Consider the following 19,441-nt stretch of genomic DNA (forward strand, 5'->3'; position numbering starts at 1 on the left):
TAGCCTCACCCACACCTCACAGGCTAATCATAACTTAAGGCTAATTCCTTAAAAAGCAATGTTGGGTAGGTAAACAATACATCTACCCTAGAAAAAAGCTATAGAACTACCCCTAAAGGAGCTTATGATACATTGAGGCACACGATACTGGCACCCGAAGCAGGTGATTGAGAATAGGACCCAGAAAGCACACAGGGCTGAAATTCCAGTCAGGGAGTGCTTGGTTGGGTTTCCCCAGAAGCAGTTCGGAGACAGGATTTAAGTGTAAGTAGTTAGTGTGGGAGGTGATCCTTAGAGAGCAGCAGCTGGAGGTAGGGAAGGGGTGGCAGCCATAAAGGGCGTGCACCAAATCAGTGCCACCCTGGGCAGGGAGCTCAGTCCCATCAGGGGAGAATATGAACACCCGTCAGTGTTATCCTGCCCATGGGGCGAGGGAGCTGGATACTCACAATCCAGCTCCTAACATGGCTGCCCACTGGGAGCAAGAAGGTGGTTGAGTGGGCAGGGGAGCTCCAGTGGAAAGAGAGTTATCAGGCAAAGAGATGGCAGGCGCCTATGGACTCTGGCAATCTGCTAACTGTGCCGTCGGCGGCCTGTTAGAAACCGGGCCACACAGCGGGAGGTGAGCAGCGGGTAAGTGAAGCTTCATCTGTATTTACAGCTGCTCCCCATGTCTCGCATGACCGCCTGAGCTGCGCCTCCTGTCAGATCAGCCGCAGCACTAGATTCTCACAGGAGCACAACCCCTACTGTGAACTGTGCGTGCGAGGGATCTAGGTTGTGTGCTCCTTATGAGAATCTAACTAACGCGTGATGACCTGAGGCGGAACGGTTTCATCTCGAAACTATCCCCACCCCCAAATCTGTGGAAACATTGTCTTCCATGCAACTGGTCCCTGGTGCTGAAAAGGTTGGCGACCGCTGTGCTACAGGAAACGAGAGGCGGAGGGAATGGGAGTGCAGTGGTGGAGCGATACCCAAAGAGAGGTGGCTGTGGGGCAGGGCCTGGGAGACCCCTGCCTTACCCCCTGTTCCCACCCAGGCGTTGGCTATGCTGTCATCCTGATCGCCCTGTACGTTGGCTTCTATTACAACGTCATCATCGCCTGGTCACTCTACTACCTCTTCTCCTCCTTCACCCTCAACCTGCCCTGGACCGACTGTGGCCACACCTGGAACAGCCCCAACTGTACCGACCCCAAGCTCCTCAATGGCTCCGTGCTTGGCAACCACACCAAGTACTCCAAGTACAAGTTCACGCCGGCAGCGGAGTTTTATGAGTAAGTCACAGACCCCTTGTGCTGGGCCTGTTGAGGCCAGTGCTTGATAAGACCTGAGCCAAACACCAAGGAAAGCCACAGACCAAGGAGACACATGCCGTCAGGATGTTAATGTTTACTGAGCGGCCACTGGCCTGATGCCGGGTGAGGGGCTGAGGACACAGCTATGGTCGAGGTAGTTGGAGGAGCTTGCATTCTGGGGGAGGAAAGTGGAGGAGGGAAGATAATACACAAGTAAACGGGTAAGGGAGTGAGGATGTTTTAGAGTGTGTGTGCACTGCAGGGAATGCAACACTTTCTGGGGTGTGTAACTGCTCTTAAGGAACTGAAACCAGGTATGTGGGAAAAATCAATCCTGGAGGGAAAAGAACGGTTGCGTGGGTAGTCAGGGCAGACCCCTCTGAGGAGGTGACACGGGAACTGATGACGTCAGAGAAGGGAAGAGCTGGGGCTCAAGGGCAGGCGATGAGCTGCAGGTTGAACCCAAGTTGATCTGACCCTGAAGCTGTAGTCTGACTCACCCTGGGCTGCTGTCCCTCTGGAGTTCCTGTGGGGGAACATAATCAGAGCCTGGAGAAAATTCAAGAAGTGGGAAGCAGGCCAGCTGTTGGCAACTCTGGGAAATTATCTGGACCATGTATGCATGAGAAGCCCTGGCCGTTGGTGCAAGACAGAATATCATTTAAAAAAAGAAACTTTTATGTTGAAATACTATTATACAAAACAAGTAGTAAAAATAGTGCATATACCCATCACCCAGTTTCCCCTAGTGTTGACGCCTTGGGTAACCATGGTATGAGTTTGAAACCAGAAAATTAGTATTGATACACTGTTAGCTAACAAGCTGCAGACCTTATTTGAATTTCACCGATTTCCCCACTCATGTCCTTTTCTGGTATTTAATTGCCACGTTTCTTTAATCTTCACCAGTCTTTGCTCTTCGTTGATTTTCATGACCTTGACACTTGAAAAGTACTGGCCAGGTATTTTGTGAAATATTGATTTGAGTTTGTTTGTTGTTTTCTCATAATTAAACTGAGGTTATGCATTTTGGCAAGATTATCCTAGAAAGGATGCTGTGCCTTCCTCAGTGCATTCCATCAGGGGTGGGGAGACATGCTATCAATGTCTTGTTGCTTGTGATGTTAACCTTGCACACTTGATTAAGGTGGAGATTGCCAGCTTCTTCCTGTGTAGAGAAATAAGTAATAAGTGTCTTTTAGGGACATACATTGAGTTTATACAAATATCTTGATTCTCATTTTTGTCCACATTTCTTAGCATTCATTGATGATTCTTGCAAGTAAGGACTATTACCATCATGTTTATCTACTTATAATTTCCATCATTCCTTCTATTTTATTTTATTTTTTTATTTTTTGAGACAGAGTCTTGCTCTGTCACCCAGGCTGGAGTACAGTGGCACCATCTCGGCACACTGCAACCTCCACTTCCCACATTTAAGTGATTCTCCTGCCTCAACCCCCTGAGTAGCTGGGATTACAAGTGTGCACCAACACGCCTGGCTAATTTTTGTATTTTTAATAGAGATGGTCTCGGACTCCTGACCTCAGGTGATCCACCCGTTTTGGCCTCCCAAAGTGCTGGGATTACAGGCGTGAGCCACCACAGACAGCCTATCATTCCTTCTAGATTAGTTGATTGGAATTCTTCTTTAAGGAAGAATTGTCCCTTCTCCCCTATTTATTTATTTATTCAGTTATTCATTTATATCAGTATGAGCCCCTGGATATTTATTTTATTCTGTGGTCTTAATCCATAACTGTTATTGTTGTTGTTATTATTATTATTTTATTTCAACTTTCATTTTAGATTTGGGGTACACAAGCAGGTTGTTACATGGGTACATTGCATGATGCTGAGGTTTCGGGTGTGATTGAACCTGCCACCCAGGTACTATGCTCAAAACTACCTAATGAGCATAGTACCCAATAGGTAGTTTTTCAACTCTTGTCCCCCTCCCTCCCTCCCTCCTCACTCTTGTTGTCCTCAGTGTCTACTGTTCCTGTCTTTATGTCCATGTGTACTCAGTATGTAGCTCCCACTTATAAGAACATGCAGTATTTGGTTTTCTGTTCCTGGATTAATTTACTTAGGATAATGGCCTCCAGCCACATCCATGTCCCTGCAGAGGACATGATTTTGTCCTTTTTGTGGCTGCATAATATTCCGTGGTATATATGTACCACATTTTCTTTTTCTTTTTCTTCTTTTTTTTTTTTTTTAAGACCGAGTCTTTCTCTGTCACTCAGGCTGGAGTGCAGTGGTACGATCTTGGCTCACTGCAACCTCTGCATCCTGGGTTCGAGTGATTCTCCTGCCTCAGTCTCCCAAGTAGCTGGAATTACAGGCACCCACCACTACGCCCAGCTAATTTTTGAATTTTTGGTAGAGACGAAGTTTCACCATGTTGGCTACGCTGGTCTCAAACTCCTGACCTCAGGTGATCCACCTGCCTCGGCCTCCCAAAGTGCTGGGATTACAGGCATGAGCCATTGCACCTGGCCACCACATTTTCTTTGCTATTTTGAGTAGTGCTGCAGTGAACATCCACACGCAGGTGTCTTTTTGGTAGAATGATTCATCTTCCTTTGGGTAGATGCCCAGTAGTGGGATTGCTGGGTCGAATGGTAGTTCTATTTTTAGTTCTTAGAGAAATCTCCAAACTGCTTTCCACACTGGCTTAACTAATTTACATTCCCACCAACAGTGTATAAGCTTTCCCTTTACTCTGCAGCTTTACCAGCATCTGTTATTTTTTGATTTTTTAATAGCCATTCTGTTGGGTGTGAGCTCATAACCATCATTATTTAATTTGTGGCTTCCCTGAATCCTCTCAGCCTCTACTTCATCCATTTATGTCCTTGAGGAGGGTGATGACTGACTTGTTTTCAGCCACCTGATTTAAAATGTTTGCATAGCGCTCTGTGCACAATGTAGCTAGCATCCATTGTCTTCATCCCTCAGGCATGGGTCAGTTCCATTTCATCAATCCCTACATAAACATGCTAGCAGGTAAGCAGAAAGTACCTGTTACAAGCTGTGGGGCAGACAGGATAGATTCCCCCTGAACTCTACCCTCAGGGCACTCATGGTCTAGAGCAGAGGTCCCCAAACTTTTCTGCTTAAGATCATAGAGTAAATATTACAGAATTTGCGGGCTACATATGTTCCTATTGCATGTTCTTTGTTTTATTTTACCTCTAAAAACCATTCTTATCTCACAGGTCATAGCTAACCAGTCCATAGCTCAGATTTGGCCTGGGGGCCATGGTGTGCTGAGTCCTGGCCTAGTGCAAGATTTCCCAGTAAAACTTCCCGCCATGATAGAAATGGTCTATATCTGTGCAATCCACCACAGTACCCACTTGCCATAGGCAGTTACCAAACAGTTGAAATGTGGCTAGTGTGACTGATGAGTTGTATTTCTAATTTAATTTTAATTTATTTACCTTTAAATAGACATATGTGGCCAGTGCAAAAAAGTGTGAAAAAAAAAAAAACCATATTCACAAACAACAAAACTTTAGTGCTCCTCTCCTTCAGTCCTATGGATTCCCCAAGCCCAGAACCTGGGAATGAGTCCTGATTATCTGGAGATGGGGGTTATCCTGGGACCATCTCTTTCCCTGCCATCTTGGTGCAGCAGGGCCAAGGGGATTTAGTTTGGTTGAAAGTGACCTCTGAAAAGTCTACTGCCTCCTCAGGGAGTCAGTGTTCTCAGGATCCAGGAAATATCCTCATGGTTCACTGCAGAGAATTTGCTAAGGGTCCTGTACCTGCATCCACCTGTCTGCATCCATGATTTCCATGGACTTCTAACGTGCATGTGTAAAAATTGTGTGTTTTAGAATTTTTCTTGGAGAGGGTCTATAGTTAAGTTGTCATCAAATTCTCAAATACCTCTCCAGCCCTCCTGGAGGATCTGAACCACTGCTGTCACTGAACGTGAGCATCTGCTGTAAGAAACCTGTCTTCCTCACCATCACATTAATAGCTAACCTCTTACCATGTGTATGAGGTTTTCTGCTAACTTCCTTGTATGTATTATTTCGATTTAAGCCTCACACCCACCTAATGAGGTTTCTGTAACTCTTATCCTCATCACACTCTTGGGGAGGCTTCATTTCGCAGTTGAGACAGCAAAGTTCACAACCACACAACTATTACTGCACAGAGCCAAGATTTGGACCCAGCCAGCATGCATTTGCAAGACCCTGAGAACGGGCATCTCCTTCCATTTTGCACTGTAGGAGCTTACTTCTCCTCACTCTAACCCCAGCCCTGCCTGGCAGGGGAACTTCACAGCATGCACCCTTAACCTCTGTGTTATATCGGCCTCTATCCATTATACATGTTTGTTATTATGCAGAAATATTGTCATGGTCACACATCATATTTACCCAGTTTAGATTGCATCCCAGCCATAGTGCAAAGCACCCTTTCTATACTATATTTTAATCCTGACCACAGTGGTCTAAAATTCTTTTTTTGAATGAGAAAACAGGCACAAATCAGTAAGTGACTTGTCCAAGGTCATAGAGTTTAGAAGTGGCATTAAAAGTTGGTTTGGACGTAGGTAGTCTATCTCCAAAGCCCAAGATCTTAGCCCAGCGTTCTAAACCTTAACTGCACATCAGAATCACCTGGAGAGCATGGAGGCCTGGATTCTACATCCAGAGATTCTGATTTCATTGGTCCGGGTACAACCAGGGCACAGAAATTTCCATCAATAGCCCCTCCTGCAATTCTAACATCCAGCCAATGTTGGAAGCCCCTGTTTACTCACTGCACTCTACTGTCTTGGAGTAAGACTCCTGCTAGAGTCAGGCTGACATCTCTTTAGTCTCATGTCATGGAAAATCTAGGGCATCCTTCAATCTTCTGAGGAGGAGCATGGTCTCAGAAAATTCCAGAACCATCAGAGAGCTTGCAGGTGGGGGTTTTAGGCCTTTCTGCCTTATGAACATGGTTTGGAGGGGAAGGTGGTAAAGAATAGTGGAGCAGAGAGTGCTGCCGACACATGTGATTGGTTGAACGCTCTCCCCCTCATCCTCCCATGAAGGAAAAAGCATGATTTTTCTTTTTACTCTTGGCAACCCTTGTTTTGTAAGTTAAATTGGGAAATGATAACTTTGTCTCTAGTCCAGTTTGCATTTGATTCCTCCTCTGATGTCTTCATGGCTAGTATGTCGGCCCCAGCAGAGACACCCAACAGGAGGGAGAGGTGAGATAGGTTTTGAGACCCTACTTACTTTAATTACAGCCCTAAGCTTCCTCCAAGCTCAGCTGTAAGCAGAGAGTGGTGGGAAAAGATGGCCTCCTCATGCACTGGGCTGAAAGGGTTGGGGGATCCAGGTAGAACTGAATGCAGGGTTTTTTGTTTGTTTGTTTTTTTAAAAGAGATGGGGTCTTGCTCTGTCACCCAGTGGCACAGTCTCGGCTCAGTGCAGCCTTGACCTCCCAGGCTCAAGTAATCCTCCCACCTCAGCCTCCCAAGTAGCTGGGACTACAAGCATGCACCACCACGCCTGGCTAACTTTCTGTATTTTTTGTAGAGATGGGGTTTCATCGTGTTGCACAGGCAGGTCTTGAACTCCTGGGCTCAGGTAATCCACCCACGTTGGCCTCCCAAAGTGATGGGATTACAGGTGTTAGCCACCTCACCCAGCCTACAGGGCTTATTTTAGGAGCCTTCTGCCCTACAGATCTTCCCTCTTTTTTTCCTCTCCTTCACCTTTCCTCCACTAACCATGCAAACCTTCATTGCTACCATCAGCCAAGCACTGAGGATCTCCTCACATCCAAATCCCATTTAATCTTCACAGTTCATGGAGGTGGAAATTATTCCCATTTTACAGATAAGAGAGTAGAGGCTCGGGATTTAGGTAAGTGGCGGAGCTGGGAGTGCAGGGGCCTGGTCATGCATGAAGATAGGAGTTCTTCTCACACCGCCCTTTCTTGCCTGGAGCCTGCCTCTGTGCTTTGTAATGCACAGCACTGTCATCAGCTGCCTCTGGACTTTTTTTTAATGGCATGCTGCCCTTTTTTCTAAATGTTTCTGCTTGAAAAACGTCCCCTCAACTCAGTTTGGGAACCCAGTGAGTGGGACTTGTAGTGCCAATCCTGAGGAAATAGAAAATTTTTTCTCTTTCCCCAAACCTCCTGGCCAATTCTGTTATCACCCTGTACTCATTTAGGCTGATGGACTGAGCATATCATTCAAGGGAACAAAACTGCTATTCTCCCCAGGCTCTGGGCCCAAAGCCAAGCAGCCCCACGCTAAAAGAAACTGCAGCTCTGTAACTTTATCTGTAAAAGGCCACCTTTGGTGAACATGTGCCTAGCAACAGAAAACTTCCACCCCATGCCGGTCTCTGGTGAGGAAGAAAAGTCTCCCTCCACCCTAGTATTAATCATCTGTGCTAAATATCAAGTGAGAAATTGAGCTTTTTTGGCGTGTAGACTTCAGAAAGCCTGGATGGTACACTTAACGATGATTCATTTTCATTAAACTTCTGGAAAACTAGAACAAGTTTCTTGTACTAACCCCCAAGGCTTGGGCCTGCTGGGGAGAGGGGGCTGGATTCTCATTGCTTTTCTTGGGCGTAAGCTTGGGAGTCCAGATCTTTTCACTGATGAAATACCTAAACAACCTCTACAACCCTGAAAGTGGACTTTGCATGCATGGGGCATCAGCTGGGCCTGTTGGGGGGCATTTCAACCATGAGATTGGACACCAGAGGCATTTTGGCAAGTTTCAGGGGAAGGACGATTGGTTCCATGCTTCCCCCCACCCCATTATTTGGATAGTCAAGTCAACCAAATGACAATTGACATTATTCAACACCTGTCCCATAAAACCACAGGAAGTAGTGGAATTAAGCATCAGATAGGGTCATTATACGCCTCTGGTTCTCTTTTTTTTTTTTGAGGCAGATTCTCACTCTGTCACCCAGTGGCTCAATCTTGGCTATTGCAACCTCTGCCTCCCAGGTTCAAGTGACTCTCCTGCCTCAGCCTCCCAAGCAGCTGGGACTACAGGTGCACGCCACCACACCTGGCTAATTTTTGTATTTTTAGCAGAGGAGAGTTTCACCATGTTGACCAGACTGGTCTCGAACTCCTGATCTCAAGGATCCACCCGCCTTGGCCTCCTGACATGCTGGGATTGTAGGTGTGAGCCACCGCATCCAGCCTGGTCCTCTGTCTTTTTAAATATGCCTATGCCCTGCCACCCTTTCCTCTGCTTTCTCTCTCTCTCTTAGGACATAGCAGAGGGGTCTAAGTCAGGGGATCATTTTGAATTGAGATGAGGATGAGAAGTTTGCCAGGTAGACAAATTGGGCTCGGACGTGTGTTCTGGCTGAAGGAACAGAAGGTCCCAGGCCCAGAGCCATGGATGCACCCTATGACCAGGGACTGACAAGTAGCTTGCTGCTGCCAGGGGTGAAAGGCAGGGTGTGGCAAGGCCGGGGATGAACTTGGCACGGGATGGACTATGGAAGGCCTCAGATTCTGAGAGACTTACATTGTTATCCTCTGGACCTCGATGCTTTCAACTTTTTCGGTTGGATGATTCTTTGTTGGGGGACAGGGGTGCACACTGTCTTGTGTATCTGTGATGTTTAGCAGCATCCCTGGCCTCTACCCTCTAGGTGCCAGCAGCTTCTCCCTCCTCTCCAGATGTAACAACCAAAAATGTCTCTCTAGACATGCCAAATGTCCCTGGAAGGCAAGGGCAAAGTTGCCCCCAGTGAGAACCACTGTTTTAGGTGCTAAGAAGCCTCTAAGGCTTTGGAGGCAGGAGAGTGGCAAGGTTAGAACAGCACTTGGGATGGATGGTTCTGCAGTGGCACAGACAGTGGATGTAAGGGGGCTGACAGGAGGCAGAGAGACTGGATTTGGGAGAGGGTGGGAGTCATTTACAGTAACTCTGGAAGGACAGTGTATTAGTCAGTGTTCTCTAGAGGGACAGACTAATGATATACATCTCATATGAGTTTATTAAGTCATATTGACTCACACGATCACAAGGTGACATCCCACAATAGGCTGTCTGCAAGCTGAGGAGCAAGGAAGCCAGTCCAAGTCCCAAAGCTGAAGAGCTTGGAATCTGATGTTTGAGGGTAGCAAGCATCCAGCACCAGAGAAAGATGTAGGCCAGAAGACTACACCAGTCTAGTCTTTCCATGTTCTTCTGCCTGCTTTTGTTCTGGCCACACTGGCAGTTGACTAGATGGTGCCCACCCAGACGGAGGGTGAGTCTACCTTTCTCAGTCCACTGACTTAAATGTTAATCTCCTTTGGCAACACCCTCACAGACACATCTGGGAACGATACTTTGCATCCTTCAATCCAATCAAGTTGACACTGAATATTAACCATCACAGACAGAATGTGGGTCTGGCCTGGGATGGGGAGAGTGGGGGTGGTGATGGAGGGAGCAACCAAGAGATAGCATTAGCGGGGACCAGACATGGCAACTGATTGCATGGGGGAGATGATGCAGGGTGAGAGTTTAAGGCCACAACAGCTAGCCTGAGAGCTGCAGGGATGGGGGCCATTCTGGGGAGGGGACATTGATTTGGGTAGACCTTGATGACCTACCCAACTCTGCTCATTCATTCATGCATGCTCACATCCCCTCTCCTGACTGCTCCCTCCCCAACACCGGTGTACCTCTTGTCACCTTTCCGGCCAGCAGAGAAGGCACCTGCCACCTTCACAGCGGAGTCTCCCCAACTGACCCCCTCTACTGAGTTTTCTGGGTACCCTTAACTCCCTTGCTGACACCTGCTGCTCCTTGAAGCCTAGGACTCAACCATAATGATCATTGTAATTACCATTTATTGAGCATTTCCTGGGTTCAGGGTATTATTATCTGATATTCTATAACTCGGCCCTCATCAGAGTCCTTTTACTGAAAAGGGAAAGACTCGGTGATGGGGAATGTTTACACTCACTACTGTCCCCTTGCCTGAGAGCCCCAGGGGGCTGGAGCCGTCACCTGCTTCTCCACAGCCATGCCACCAGCCCGTGGCACACTGCCTGGCTCAGAACAGAGGTGCAGAGAGAGTTTGTGGAATCAATAAAAGAATTCGGGTCACACGGGAGCTGGTGGTAAGGCTAGGGTGGGAAGCCAGGTCTGTCTGACCCCAGAGCTCAGACAATTTCTGTGCCACATTTTTCTATTTTCCTTCACATTCTTTCAAATAACAGACATCTATTTTGAGTGGATAAATGATGAAAGAGTGAATGAATCAGCCTCGCTGGTGGCCTTCAGCCTTTCTCTCACCTGCCTGGAAACAAATTTAATTCCTACCCAAGGATAAGCTAAGTAAGTTTCCAGACTCAGGGTATATGTTTTCCTTACAAGTCGGAATCTTCCTGCATCATTTGTGATGATTCCAGCAAGGGCTGTCATCTGCCTCTGGCAGACAGACAATTGATCTTATCCACTGCAGGTGTGTACAATTTTGCCATTAATGTGTGTTTTGGAATTAAAGCCACCTTCCAGGGAAGGATGATATGTTAAGCTGTTTGCCTCTAACACCTAGTACAAATTTATTTTGTTTTGTTTTGTTTTGTTTTTGAGATGGAGTCTCGCTCTATTGCCCAGGCTGGAGTGCAGTGACAAGATCTCTGCTCACTGCAATCTCCATCTCCAGGGTTCAAGCAGTTCTCATGCTTCAATCTCCCAAGTAGCTGGGATTACAGGCATGCACCACCACACCCAGCTAATTTTTGTATTTTTAGTAGAGATGGGGTTTCGCCATGTTGGCCAGGCCGGTCTTGAACTCCTGACCTCAGGTGATCCACCTGCCTTGGCCTCCCAAAGTGCTGGAATTATAGGCATGAGCCACCATGCCTGGCTATATAAATCTATTAAGCAGCTGCTTTCTGAATGGACCTCTAGCTGAGTGCAAACGCCTATAGAATGAGACAGGGAAGTTTCCACATGGGAAAATGTGTGGTGCCCTGGGCAGTATGAAAGATCTGGGCAAAAGGGTTAGAAATTTGCCACAAGTGAGGGGAGGAGTTGCTAAGAGAAAGATTGAGGGTATGTGGGAGACTGACCCTCTTTCCTTCCTTGTTCTTCTTGGGGTGATCCTGGAATCTCATTTTCAGTAGTAGAGGGATTGTTGGGTTTAGCAAGAAAGGCTGGGAGCATTTATCTGTTTCTAATCTAATGATCTCTCATGAGCTAACAGGTCTAACTGCCAGTTCTGGGCTTAGCACTGGGGACCAGGAATGGTTAATTCACCTCCTCATCCTGGGAGACCCTTGTATACAGTTAGCCCTGACCTTGCAGGAACAGGCAGACTCTCTTAGCAACTGAGTCAAGAGCCACAGGAACTGGAAGGGTTGAAGGATTCCTATCAATGGTGATCAGGGGGGCCTCCTAGGAGAGGTGACACTGGATTTGGGTTTGAAGGGTGTTGGGCAATGTGCAGCTGACTGTTGCCTCTGAGTGTGGGACACAGAGAAGTGGGAACTCGTTGTGGGGGCCCCTGCAGCTCCCTTGAACCTCCCAACATGTGTCATGCTTTATTGTGAATTTGCATGTAGTGTTGCCTCCCATGCTACGATACAAGCCCACCAAGGCAGAGTCAGGACGGTGCACGAGCAGTTCCTGTGTGTGTCCAAGGCCCAGATGGGCTGGCTCACAGCGGGCCTTCAGTGAGGAATGAACGATTAGGGTGCAGAGCAAATACTACACCAAGTTGTTCCCAGTTCTGTTTGCTCTGCTTTGCAAGGGTGCAGAATGGTCAGGGGAACCCTTCTCCCCTGGGACCTGCTGTATTGTTTCAGCAGTCTGTCTTATTTGACCTTTCCTTAGCTCCTAACCGACTTTGATTAGATTCTCATTAGCAAACGGTCATTTTGTTTACAATTCTCTTTATCATTTCTTCATTGTAGATTGTACAAGGGACCCCAATATTCTCAGACCACCTTAGGATTGTTTGTTTTTCTTACTTAAAAAAACCAGGCTGGGCACGGAGGCTCATGCCTGTAATCACAGCACTTTGGGAGGCCAAGGCAGATGGATAGCCTGAGGTCAGGAGTTCAAGACCAGCCTGGCTAACATTGTGAAACCCCGTCTCTACTAAAAATACAAAAATTTAGCCCGGCATGATGGCGGGCTTCTGTAATCCCAGCTACTCAGGAGACTGAGGCAGGAGAATGGCATGAACCCGGGAGGCAGAGCTTGTAGTGAGCCGAGGTTGCGCCATTGTACTCCAGTCTGGGAGATAAAGCAAGACTGCGTCTCAAAAACAAAAACAAAATCAAAAAATGAAAACAAACAAAAAAACACTTTATTGATAGCTAACATATTCCAAAGGAGTGACTATCATCAAGTGACAGCTCAGAAAATGATACCTGTTGAACGCAGCCAGTAACCTCACCCAGCTCAGGAAAGAGCATGATGAGTGTCCTGAAGTCCCCATCATGTTCTCTCCCAGTCAGTAACCCCCTCACCCCCATCCCAGGGTACACCTCTCCTGACTTCTAATCCTTTAGGTCAGTTTTGCCTGTTGCTGAATTTTATATGACTGGAGTCAGACGGAAGTGCTCTTCTGGCTTTGACTTCTTTTTCTCAGCAGTGTGTGCGAGAGTCATCCCTCTGGAGGTAATTGCTGTATAATACTCCACTTAGGCCAGATGTGGTGGCTCACACCTGTAATCTCAGCACTTTGAGAGGCTGGAGCAGTTGGATCGCTTGAGCCCAGGAGTTCAAGAACAGTCTGGGCAACATGGCAAAACCCAGTCTCTTCCAAAAGAATACAAAAATTAGCCAGGTGTAGTGATGTACACCTGTACTCCCAGCTACTTGGGAGGCTGAGGTGGGAGGACCACCTGAGCCTGAGTAGGCTGAGCCTGCGGTCAGCCGTGATGGTGCCACTGCACTCCAGCCTGGGTGACAGAATGAGACCCTGTCTCAAAAAAAAAAAAAAAAAAAAAAAAAAAAAAAAAAATACTCCACTTTATAAATATATCCTAATTTATCCATTCCACTGTCGATGGATATTTGAGTACTTTGCAATTTGGGGTTATTATAAATAATGCTGCCATAAACATTCTAGAGCATATCTTTTGGTGAACATGTGTACAATTTTCTATTGAGTCAATATCTAGGGCACAGGATAAGCATATCTTTAGCTTTAGTAGCTGTTCTCCAATAGGAGAAATGCTCACTCTTGTCTCAGTCTCTAGACCAGGGATTCTCAGATTAAGCAATATGAACCTTTTGGGAGGGGTCATTCTTTGTTATTGGAGACTGTCCTGTACACTGCAGCATGTTTAGCAGCACCTATAGTCTCTATGCCAGTCGCACCACCTCTCCTTAAGTCAGGACAATAAAAAACATCTCAGACATTGCCAAATATCCTCTGGGGTGGGGGTCGGAGGCAAAATAGTCCTCCCTCCTGCTGAGAACTGCTCTTTACAGTGTGAGTTCTATGAGGACAGGAACCTTCCCTATTTATTACTCCAAGGCTAGGCAAGCAGCAGGCACTTAAGAGATTTTTGTCTTTTAACAGCAGCCATAAGCCTGGAATCTCCCCAGATGATTTGCCTCTCCTAGGACAGACTGGTCCTGGGCACAGGCCATGGCTGACCAGGGCAGGCCCATTGTGGTGCATGGCAGTGGCTGGGACCCCCGAGTTAGGGGAGAGTGGCCAGGTCCTGTCTCCATCAGTGTGCATTTGCAGGGACTGGCCTGTAGTCACGGCCCCTGTTGTCCTCCCTGACACCATTTACCCTGGTCCTCTCCCCTCTCCTCTGGGCAGGCGTGGTGTCCTGCACCTTCATGAGAGCAGCGGGATTCATGACATCGGCCTGCCCCAGTGGCAGCTCTTGCTCTGTCTGATGGTCGTCGTCATCGTCTTGTATTTTAGCCTCTGGAAAGGGGTGAAAACATCAGGAAAGGTAATATCTCTTTGTTTCTCTTTCAGTTGGGTGATCAACCTTGGTGGGTGTGATTATTTCTAGCAATAATTATGTAGTTGGTGGACAAAAAAGATGGAGCTGGAAGTGCAAAGCCTGGATTCAAGCCCCAATTCTGCCACTGACTTAGACAAACCCCTTCCTTCCTTTCCCTTCCCTTCCCCAAGTCTGTGTCTCGCCAACAATAGGTTGAAGGGGTATAAGTGGATCAGAGTTTCTCACACTTTCCTGCCAAAGCTTCCCTAATAGCAGAGACCAGGGACTGGGATACCCCAAAGGTCTCAGGACAAAGTCTAGAGATGCTATCAATATGCCCTTGATGAATCTTGAATCTCGACCTAAATCTTCTTGCAAATGTTGCATCCTACTCTGGAATATGACCGTAAAATCAATAAATCCCCCCTCTGAATTTTTTAGGAAAAAAACAATGCTCTAGAAGATATTCAGATGTATGCTGGATTTTGTGTTTCCTCCGATACAGAAAGAAGTGCCCCCAGAGTTCCAGGTGCCTTCACGAGAAGAGCATAGCTTTAGATGACCCATGGGGGCCAGTCCAGAGTTGGCATTCTGAACTTGGGTGACACTGTCTCCCTGTAGTCAGCCTCTCAGGGGTGAGGAATATTCAGGAAATGGCTCCTGTTGATTTTTAGCCCGAGGAACATCATGGGAACAACAACCCCATTTGGGCTCTACAGGGTCTATTTAGAAGCTTGACTGTATTAAAGAGGATGTGGATGGGAAATATTCTTTCCAGTGTTCTGGTTAGCTACTGCTGTGTAACAAACCACTCCAAAATGTAGTGACTCAAAATAACAACCATTTTACTGTTTCTCACAATTCTGTGGGTTGATTGGGATCAGCTGGGTCGTGCTTCTGCTTCATGTGATATTCCTTGGACTACATGGCTTCAGTGGGCTGGCTATTCTAGATGGTGCATACACATTGCTGGCAGTTGGCACTAACTGGGAGCTAAGTTGGAGCTGCCAACCAGAGCATCTTCGAATGTTTCCACATAGACTTTCTATGGTGCTTGAGCTTCTCAGAGCATGGCAATTGAGTTCCAAGAACATGTTCCAAGCAGACAAGCCACAATGGTGTACAAGTAGCTCTTCCAGTCTCTGCTTGCATCATTCTTGCTATTGTCCCCATGGCTAAAACAAGTGTTGTGGTAAAACCTAGTGTCCATATGGGAAGGAATTACACACAGGTGTGAGTTCATTGGGGGCCACACCTCAACAGTCTACCTTAATCAACCTTAATGGTTGTTAATTTGGGAGAAGCCTCATTAGGCAACTGATTTTGTAAAGGGGGTGTGCACCAGAGTTCTCTCTGATACTCTTAGAGTTCTTGGTCATGCCATTGACAGCAAAGAAAGTAGCAGGGGAGCAGCAGCCAGTAGGGATGCAATCCATCGAGAACTGAAGATAGAATTTCCTATCAGCATGTTGGAGACACAGTATCTACCCTAAGAAAACACTCAAACAAAATGCAGACCAGGGCTTGGAGAAAGTCTAGGGTTGAGCAAAACCAGGATAGGACCATTACCATTCTGATGCCTGGCACCTAGTACATCTTCAGTAAATATTTATTGGGTGATTGAAGGATGGGTGGGTATATAAGTTTGGGGAACTTCATTAAGTATTCTTTTGAATTTAATTCAAATTATCAACCACTTATGGACACCTACTATGTACCTGGCTTGATGCTAGTACTAGTGATGCGAGAATAAGACAGGTTCCTTCTTCAGTTGCTTTAGTCTATGTGTATTGCAGGCAGGTTATGGATCAACCAATGTCACCAGCTTCTTGGGTCTCTATCCAGAGACATATGTGTGCGTCCCCATTTAATAACAACCAGTGGTCACAAACTATGTGCACTATTATATATTTTGTTATTTTTTAAGCTTAACTTTACCTTGGAGATAGTTTCACATCCAGTAGTCGAATTACATTTCAATAGAAATACAAACTGTGGGTTTAAAAACCATAATTAAATCAGCTTAGTGGGTCATCACACTTTTTAAAAATGAAAAAGTCTAGATAATAAGAGATCATTGCACATAGTAAAGTAAGAGCTGTCTGTTGGAATTTTTGTTTCAGTTATAGCTATCTGTAAGTTTATGTGTATTTTGTCTTGATATTGAAGGTATTTCTTAGCATGAGTCGTGGTCAAAAAGTGTGAGATGCTGCGTTAGTGGAGAAAGGAAGCTCTTTCAACTGAAAGTGTCTCCAAAGACCATAGAGAAGGTGGCATTCGAGCTGGGTCTACAAGGTCAGGCAGGCACAGGTAGAGGTGGGGTGGAGGGAAGGGATTCTCAGTGGAAGGAACTACATAAGCAAAGTCGTAGAGATGCGGAAGTCCCAGGCCAGCCTGGTCTAGCACTCTCTGCACCTTTCCTAGGTACCAGGAACAGAGTTCTCCTGGCCTCTGCAGGCACAGACAGAGACCCTGAGGGGAGACAGGGCCCACTCCTGTGAACTGCAGAAGATGTATGAGCTTTATACTGCTTCTGGCCTTGGCACAGGACAACCATAGACTTCTAATATTGCACTCCGAGACTGGGTTCCCCATGGCCATCACCAAAGAGAGTAGAGCCTGTCCCACTTAGTTTACCTCTTGGCTAGAGTGGAGTATATGTTGTCTGCAGGCAGGCTGGTGCAAAAGAGACCAGGAGGAGTGGGGCTGAGCATGCTCAGTTCTTTCTAAAATGCACCTTCAGAGAAGGTGGTGAGGCACGAACCAGGGTGTTACACTAGGAAAGTGCCCCATGTAGAAACACAATGAGAGAGGAATATGAGTCCCCTCTGCATGTGCCATCTGAAGCCACAGCACACATTTTGCATAAGTCCCTAAGCAGGCATGCCACAGGCAGTCCATGGAGACGAGATTTCTAGACGAGATTTCTAGAATGGGGAGCTTCACTCAGGACATTCCTGTACTCTGTCTTTAATTGTTTTTATAAACTGGCTTATGAGAAAACCAAGAGTATTGCTTATTTCTTTCCAGACTGAACCTGGAACAGGACATTGAGCTTTTCTTAGCAGGCTTCCATAGCCTCAGAGCTGGCCTCAAATGAATTGCAAATGTTCATACCTCCAGTCTTGGCAAGTGAAGGCTGTGCTGGTCCTAGCTTACTTTAGTGACTGGATTGGACTCAGTTATAATGAACAGCATCGTTCACACATGAGTGAGGCATAGACTAAAATATTTGTAGCTTGGTGTTTTCTTCAGTAACATCAGTGCCTACCCCACACCCCACAAATCCCACTTTGTAAGATCGTGTCTTTATTGTTAGTGAAAATGTCCCTAAAACCCAGTTCAGAGGATCACGAATTCTTAATCAGTAAAGGGTAAATTGATTCAGATGCACAGTGATAAAGTGCAGACATGTGTCATCTGTTTCCAAGTCAACCTTAGAGCAGGTCCTGGGCCGTGTTTTTCAAACTTTCATGTGTGTAAGAATCACCAAAATGGCTCGCTAAAACTCACATTCCTGGGTCGTTCTTTGAGAGAGTCTGATTCAGTGGGTATGAGGTGAGAATTTGCATTTCTGACAAGCTCCCAGGTGATGCTGATGCTGCTGGTCTGTGGACCTCACCTTGATCTAGGCAGCCCTCTGCTCAATGCCTGGATTCATAGCAAGGCTTGCACGACTTTGGTGACAAACACCTCACCACCTTCCTGGGCAGCTCTTTCCCTTGAGAGAGCTCTATCAATTTGAAAGTTCCTTCTTTTGTGGAGCCAAGGTCCTCATTTTGATTGTGAGCCATCAGTTTGAATTTGGTAACCTAGAACCCCACAAATTATCCATAGAAACACCAGCAGGTATGGATTTAAAGTGATAGAAACCAGTGACCTCCCTTAGGGACTAAGGACATTTGCCAAGACCAATGGGCTGCTCATTACTTTCTTGATCTTGTGCTCAAAATTGGACTAAGTCTAGGTTCTCATGGCCAGAGCTGTGTTGCAAGTTGGAATTCTGAGAGCTGAGAAGCCTGGGGTGGAGATGACAGAACCTGAGCCTTTCTTCTGTTTACCCATTGTGCATTCAGGGTACATGTGAGCATGAGTGAACTGTTGGCCAAAGATCCAGGAATCCTTCTTTCAACACAAGATCTTAGGCAGCTGAAGTAACACCCACTGCCAATTCTGAGAATCTTCAACAGGACTCAGATGGTTTAGCTTTGAACTCATGGGCACAGACAAAACAAGTTCCCTGCTATCTTGATGCTTGACTATAATAGTCAGGGTCTCAGCTCAGTCACGGCCTGATGTATTCCTTAGGGAAACTGAATCCATAGCCATCAAAAATGGCCAATGCAGGGCCACCTCCAGGCCCAATGGGAGATTCCTTGGAGTCAGAAGTCAAGATACTGTTTTCTGATGACAGGAGTGTAGTCTCACCTGGTTTGCTGGGCTGAGCGTTGCAGCTGGGCTGCAGCTATTGATGTAAGCTTTAGGAGACCAGAGCAGTTAGAACCAATCACAAGGAGATGTGAGAGCTCCTCCTTGTGCCTTTTGCCAAGAGCTTACACCTATTTGTCCTAGATCAGGAGACTGAATCCAAGATTGATTAACATAAGGTCACCCAGATGCAACAGCTTCACTTTCCAGGGCATGTTTCCCTCCTTATTTGTTATGCAATTTGGCCTTCCTGTTCTTGCCTCCCTGAAAGAAAACAAGTGGAAATCCCATTTCCACAAAGACCTTCTTAGAACAAGGGAGTGATGGAGAAACAAGTGGATAACATGAAATAGAGGAGGCTTTCCTGATTCCTTCTGAGCCCAGAAGATGTGTCTACCACTGTGCATTTACTCACTCCCATGCTGACTCAGTTACTCATTCATTCACTTGTTCATGCATTTATTCTTTGACTTAGTCATCCACTAACTTTCTGATTTATCACTCAACCACTCATCCATCTATCCATCCATTTATCCATCCATCCATCCATCCATCTACTCAACCCTCCACCCACCTAATCATCTTATCCATCCTTTTAACCAGCTACCCAATCATAATCCAACCATCCACTCATCCATCCATTTACCTAACAATCCAATCATTCATCTACACCGCTGCCTAGTCCAATCATTCATATAATAAACATTTATTAGGACTCATATATGCCAGGTTCTGGGGATTCAAGTTTGAAAAATGTAGGATTTTACTTCTAAGGGGCTCATGAT

The 19,441-nt window shown here is 46.3% G+C and overlaps 1 protein-coding gene across 3 annotated transcripts in view; it reads left to right on the forward strand.

Annotated features, from left to right (window-relative positions):
• Window positions 1-19,441, forward strand: part of SLC6A2 (solute carrier family 6 member 2) — a 49,565-nt gene that overhangs the window by 14,796 nt on the left and 15,328 nt on the right. For all 3 annotated transcript variants that reach the window (XM_010374981.2, XM_030924996.1, XM_030924997.1), the window contains 2 exons: window positions 1,043-1,280; window positions 14,096-14,234. In XM_010374981.2, coding sequence (XP_010373283.1) covers window positions 1,043-1,280; window positions 14,096-14,234 — 377 coding nt within the window. The remainder of the gene's footprint in view (window positions 1-1,042; window positions 1,281-14,095; window positions 14,235-19,441) is intronic.

Source organism: Rhinopithecus roxellana, chromosome 20 (assembly GCF_007565055.1).
Source record: "Rhinopithecus roxellana isolate Shanxi Qingling chromosome 20, ASM756505v1, whole genome shotgun sequence".
NCBI classification, from domain to species: domain Eukaryota; kingdom Metazoa; phylum Chordata; class Mammalia; order Primates; family Cercopithecidae; genus Rhinopithecus; species Rhinopithecus roxellana.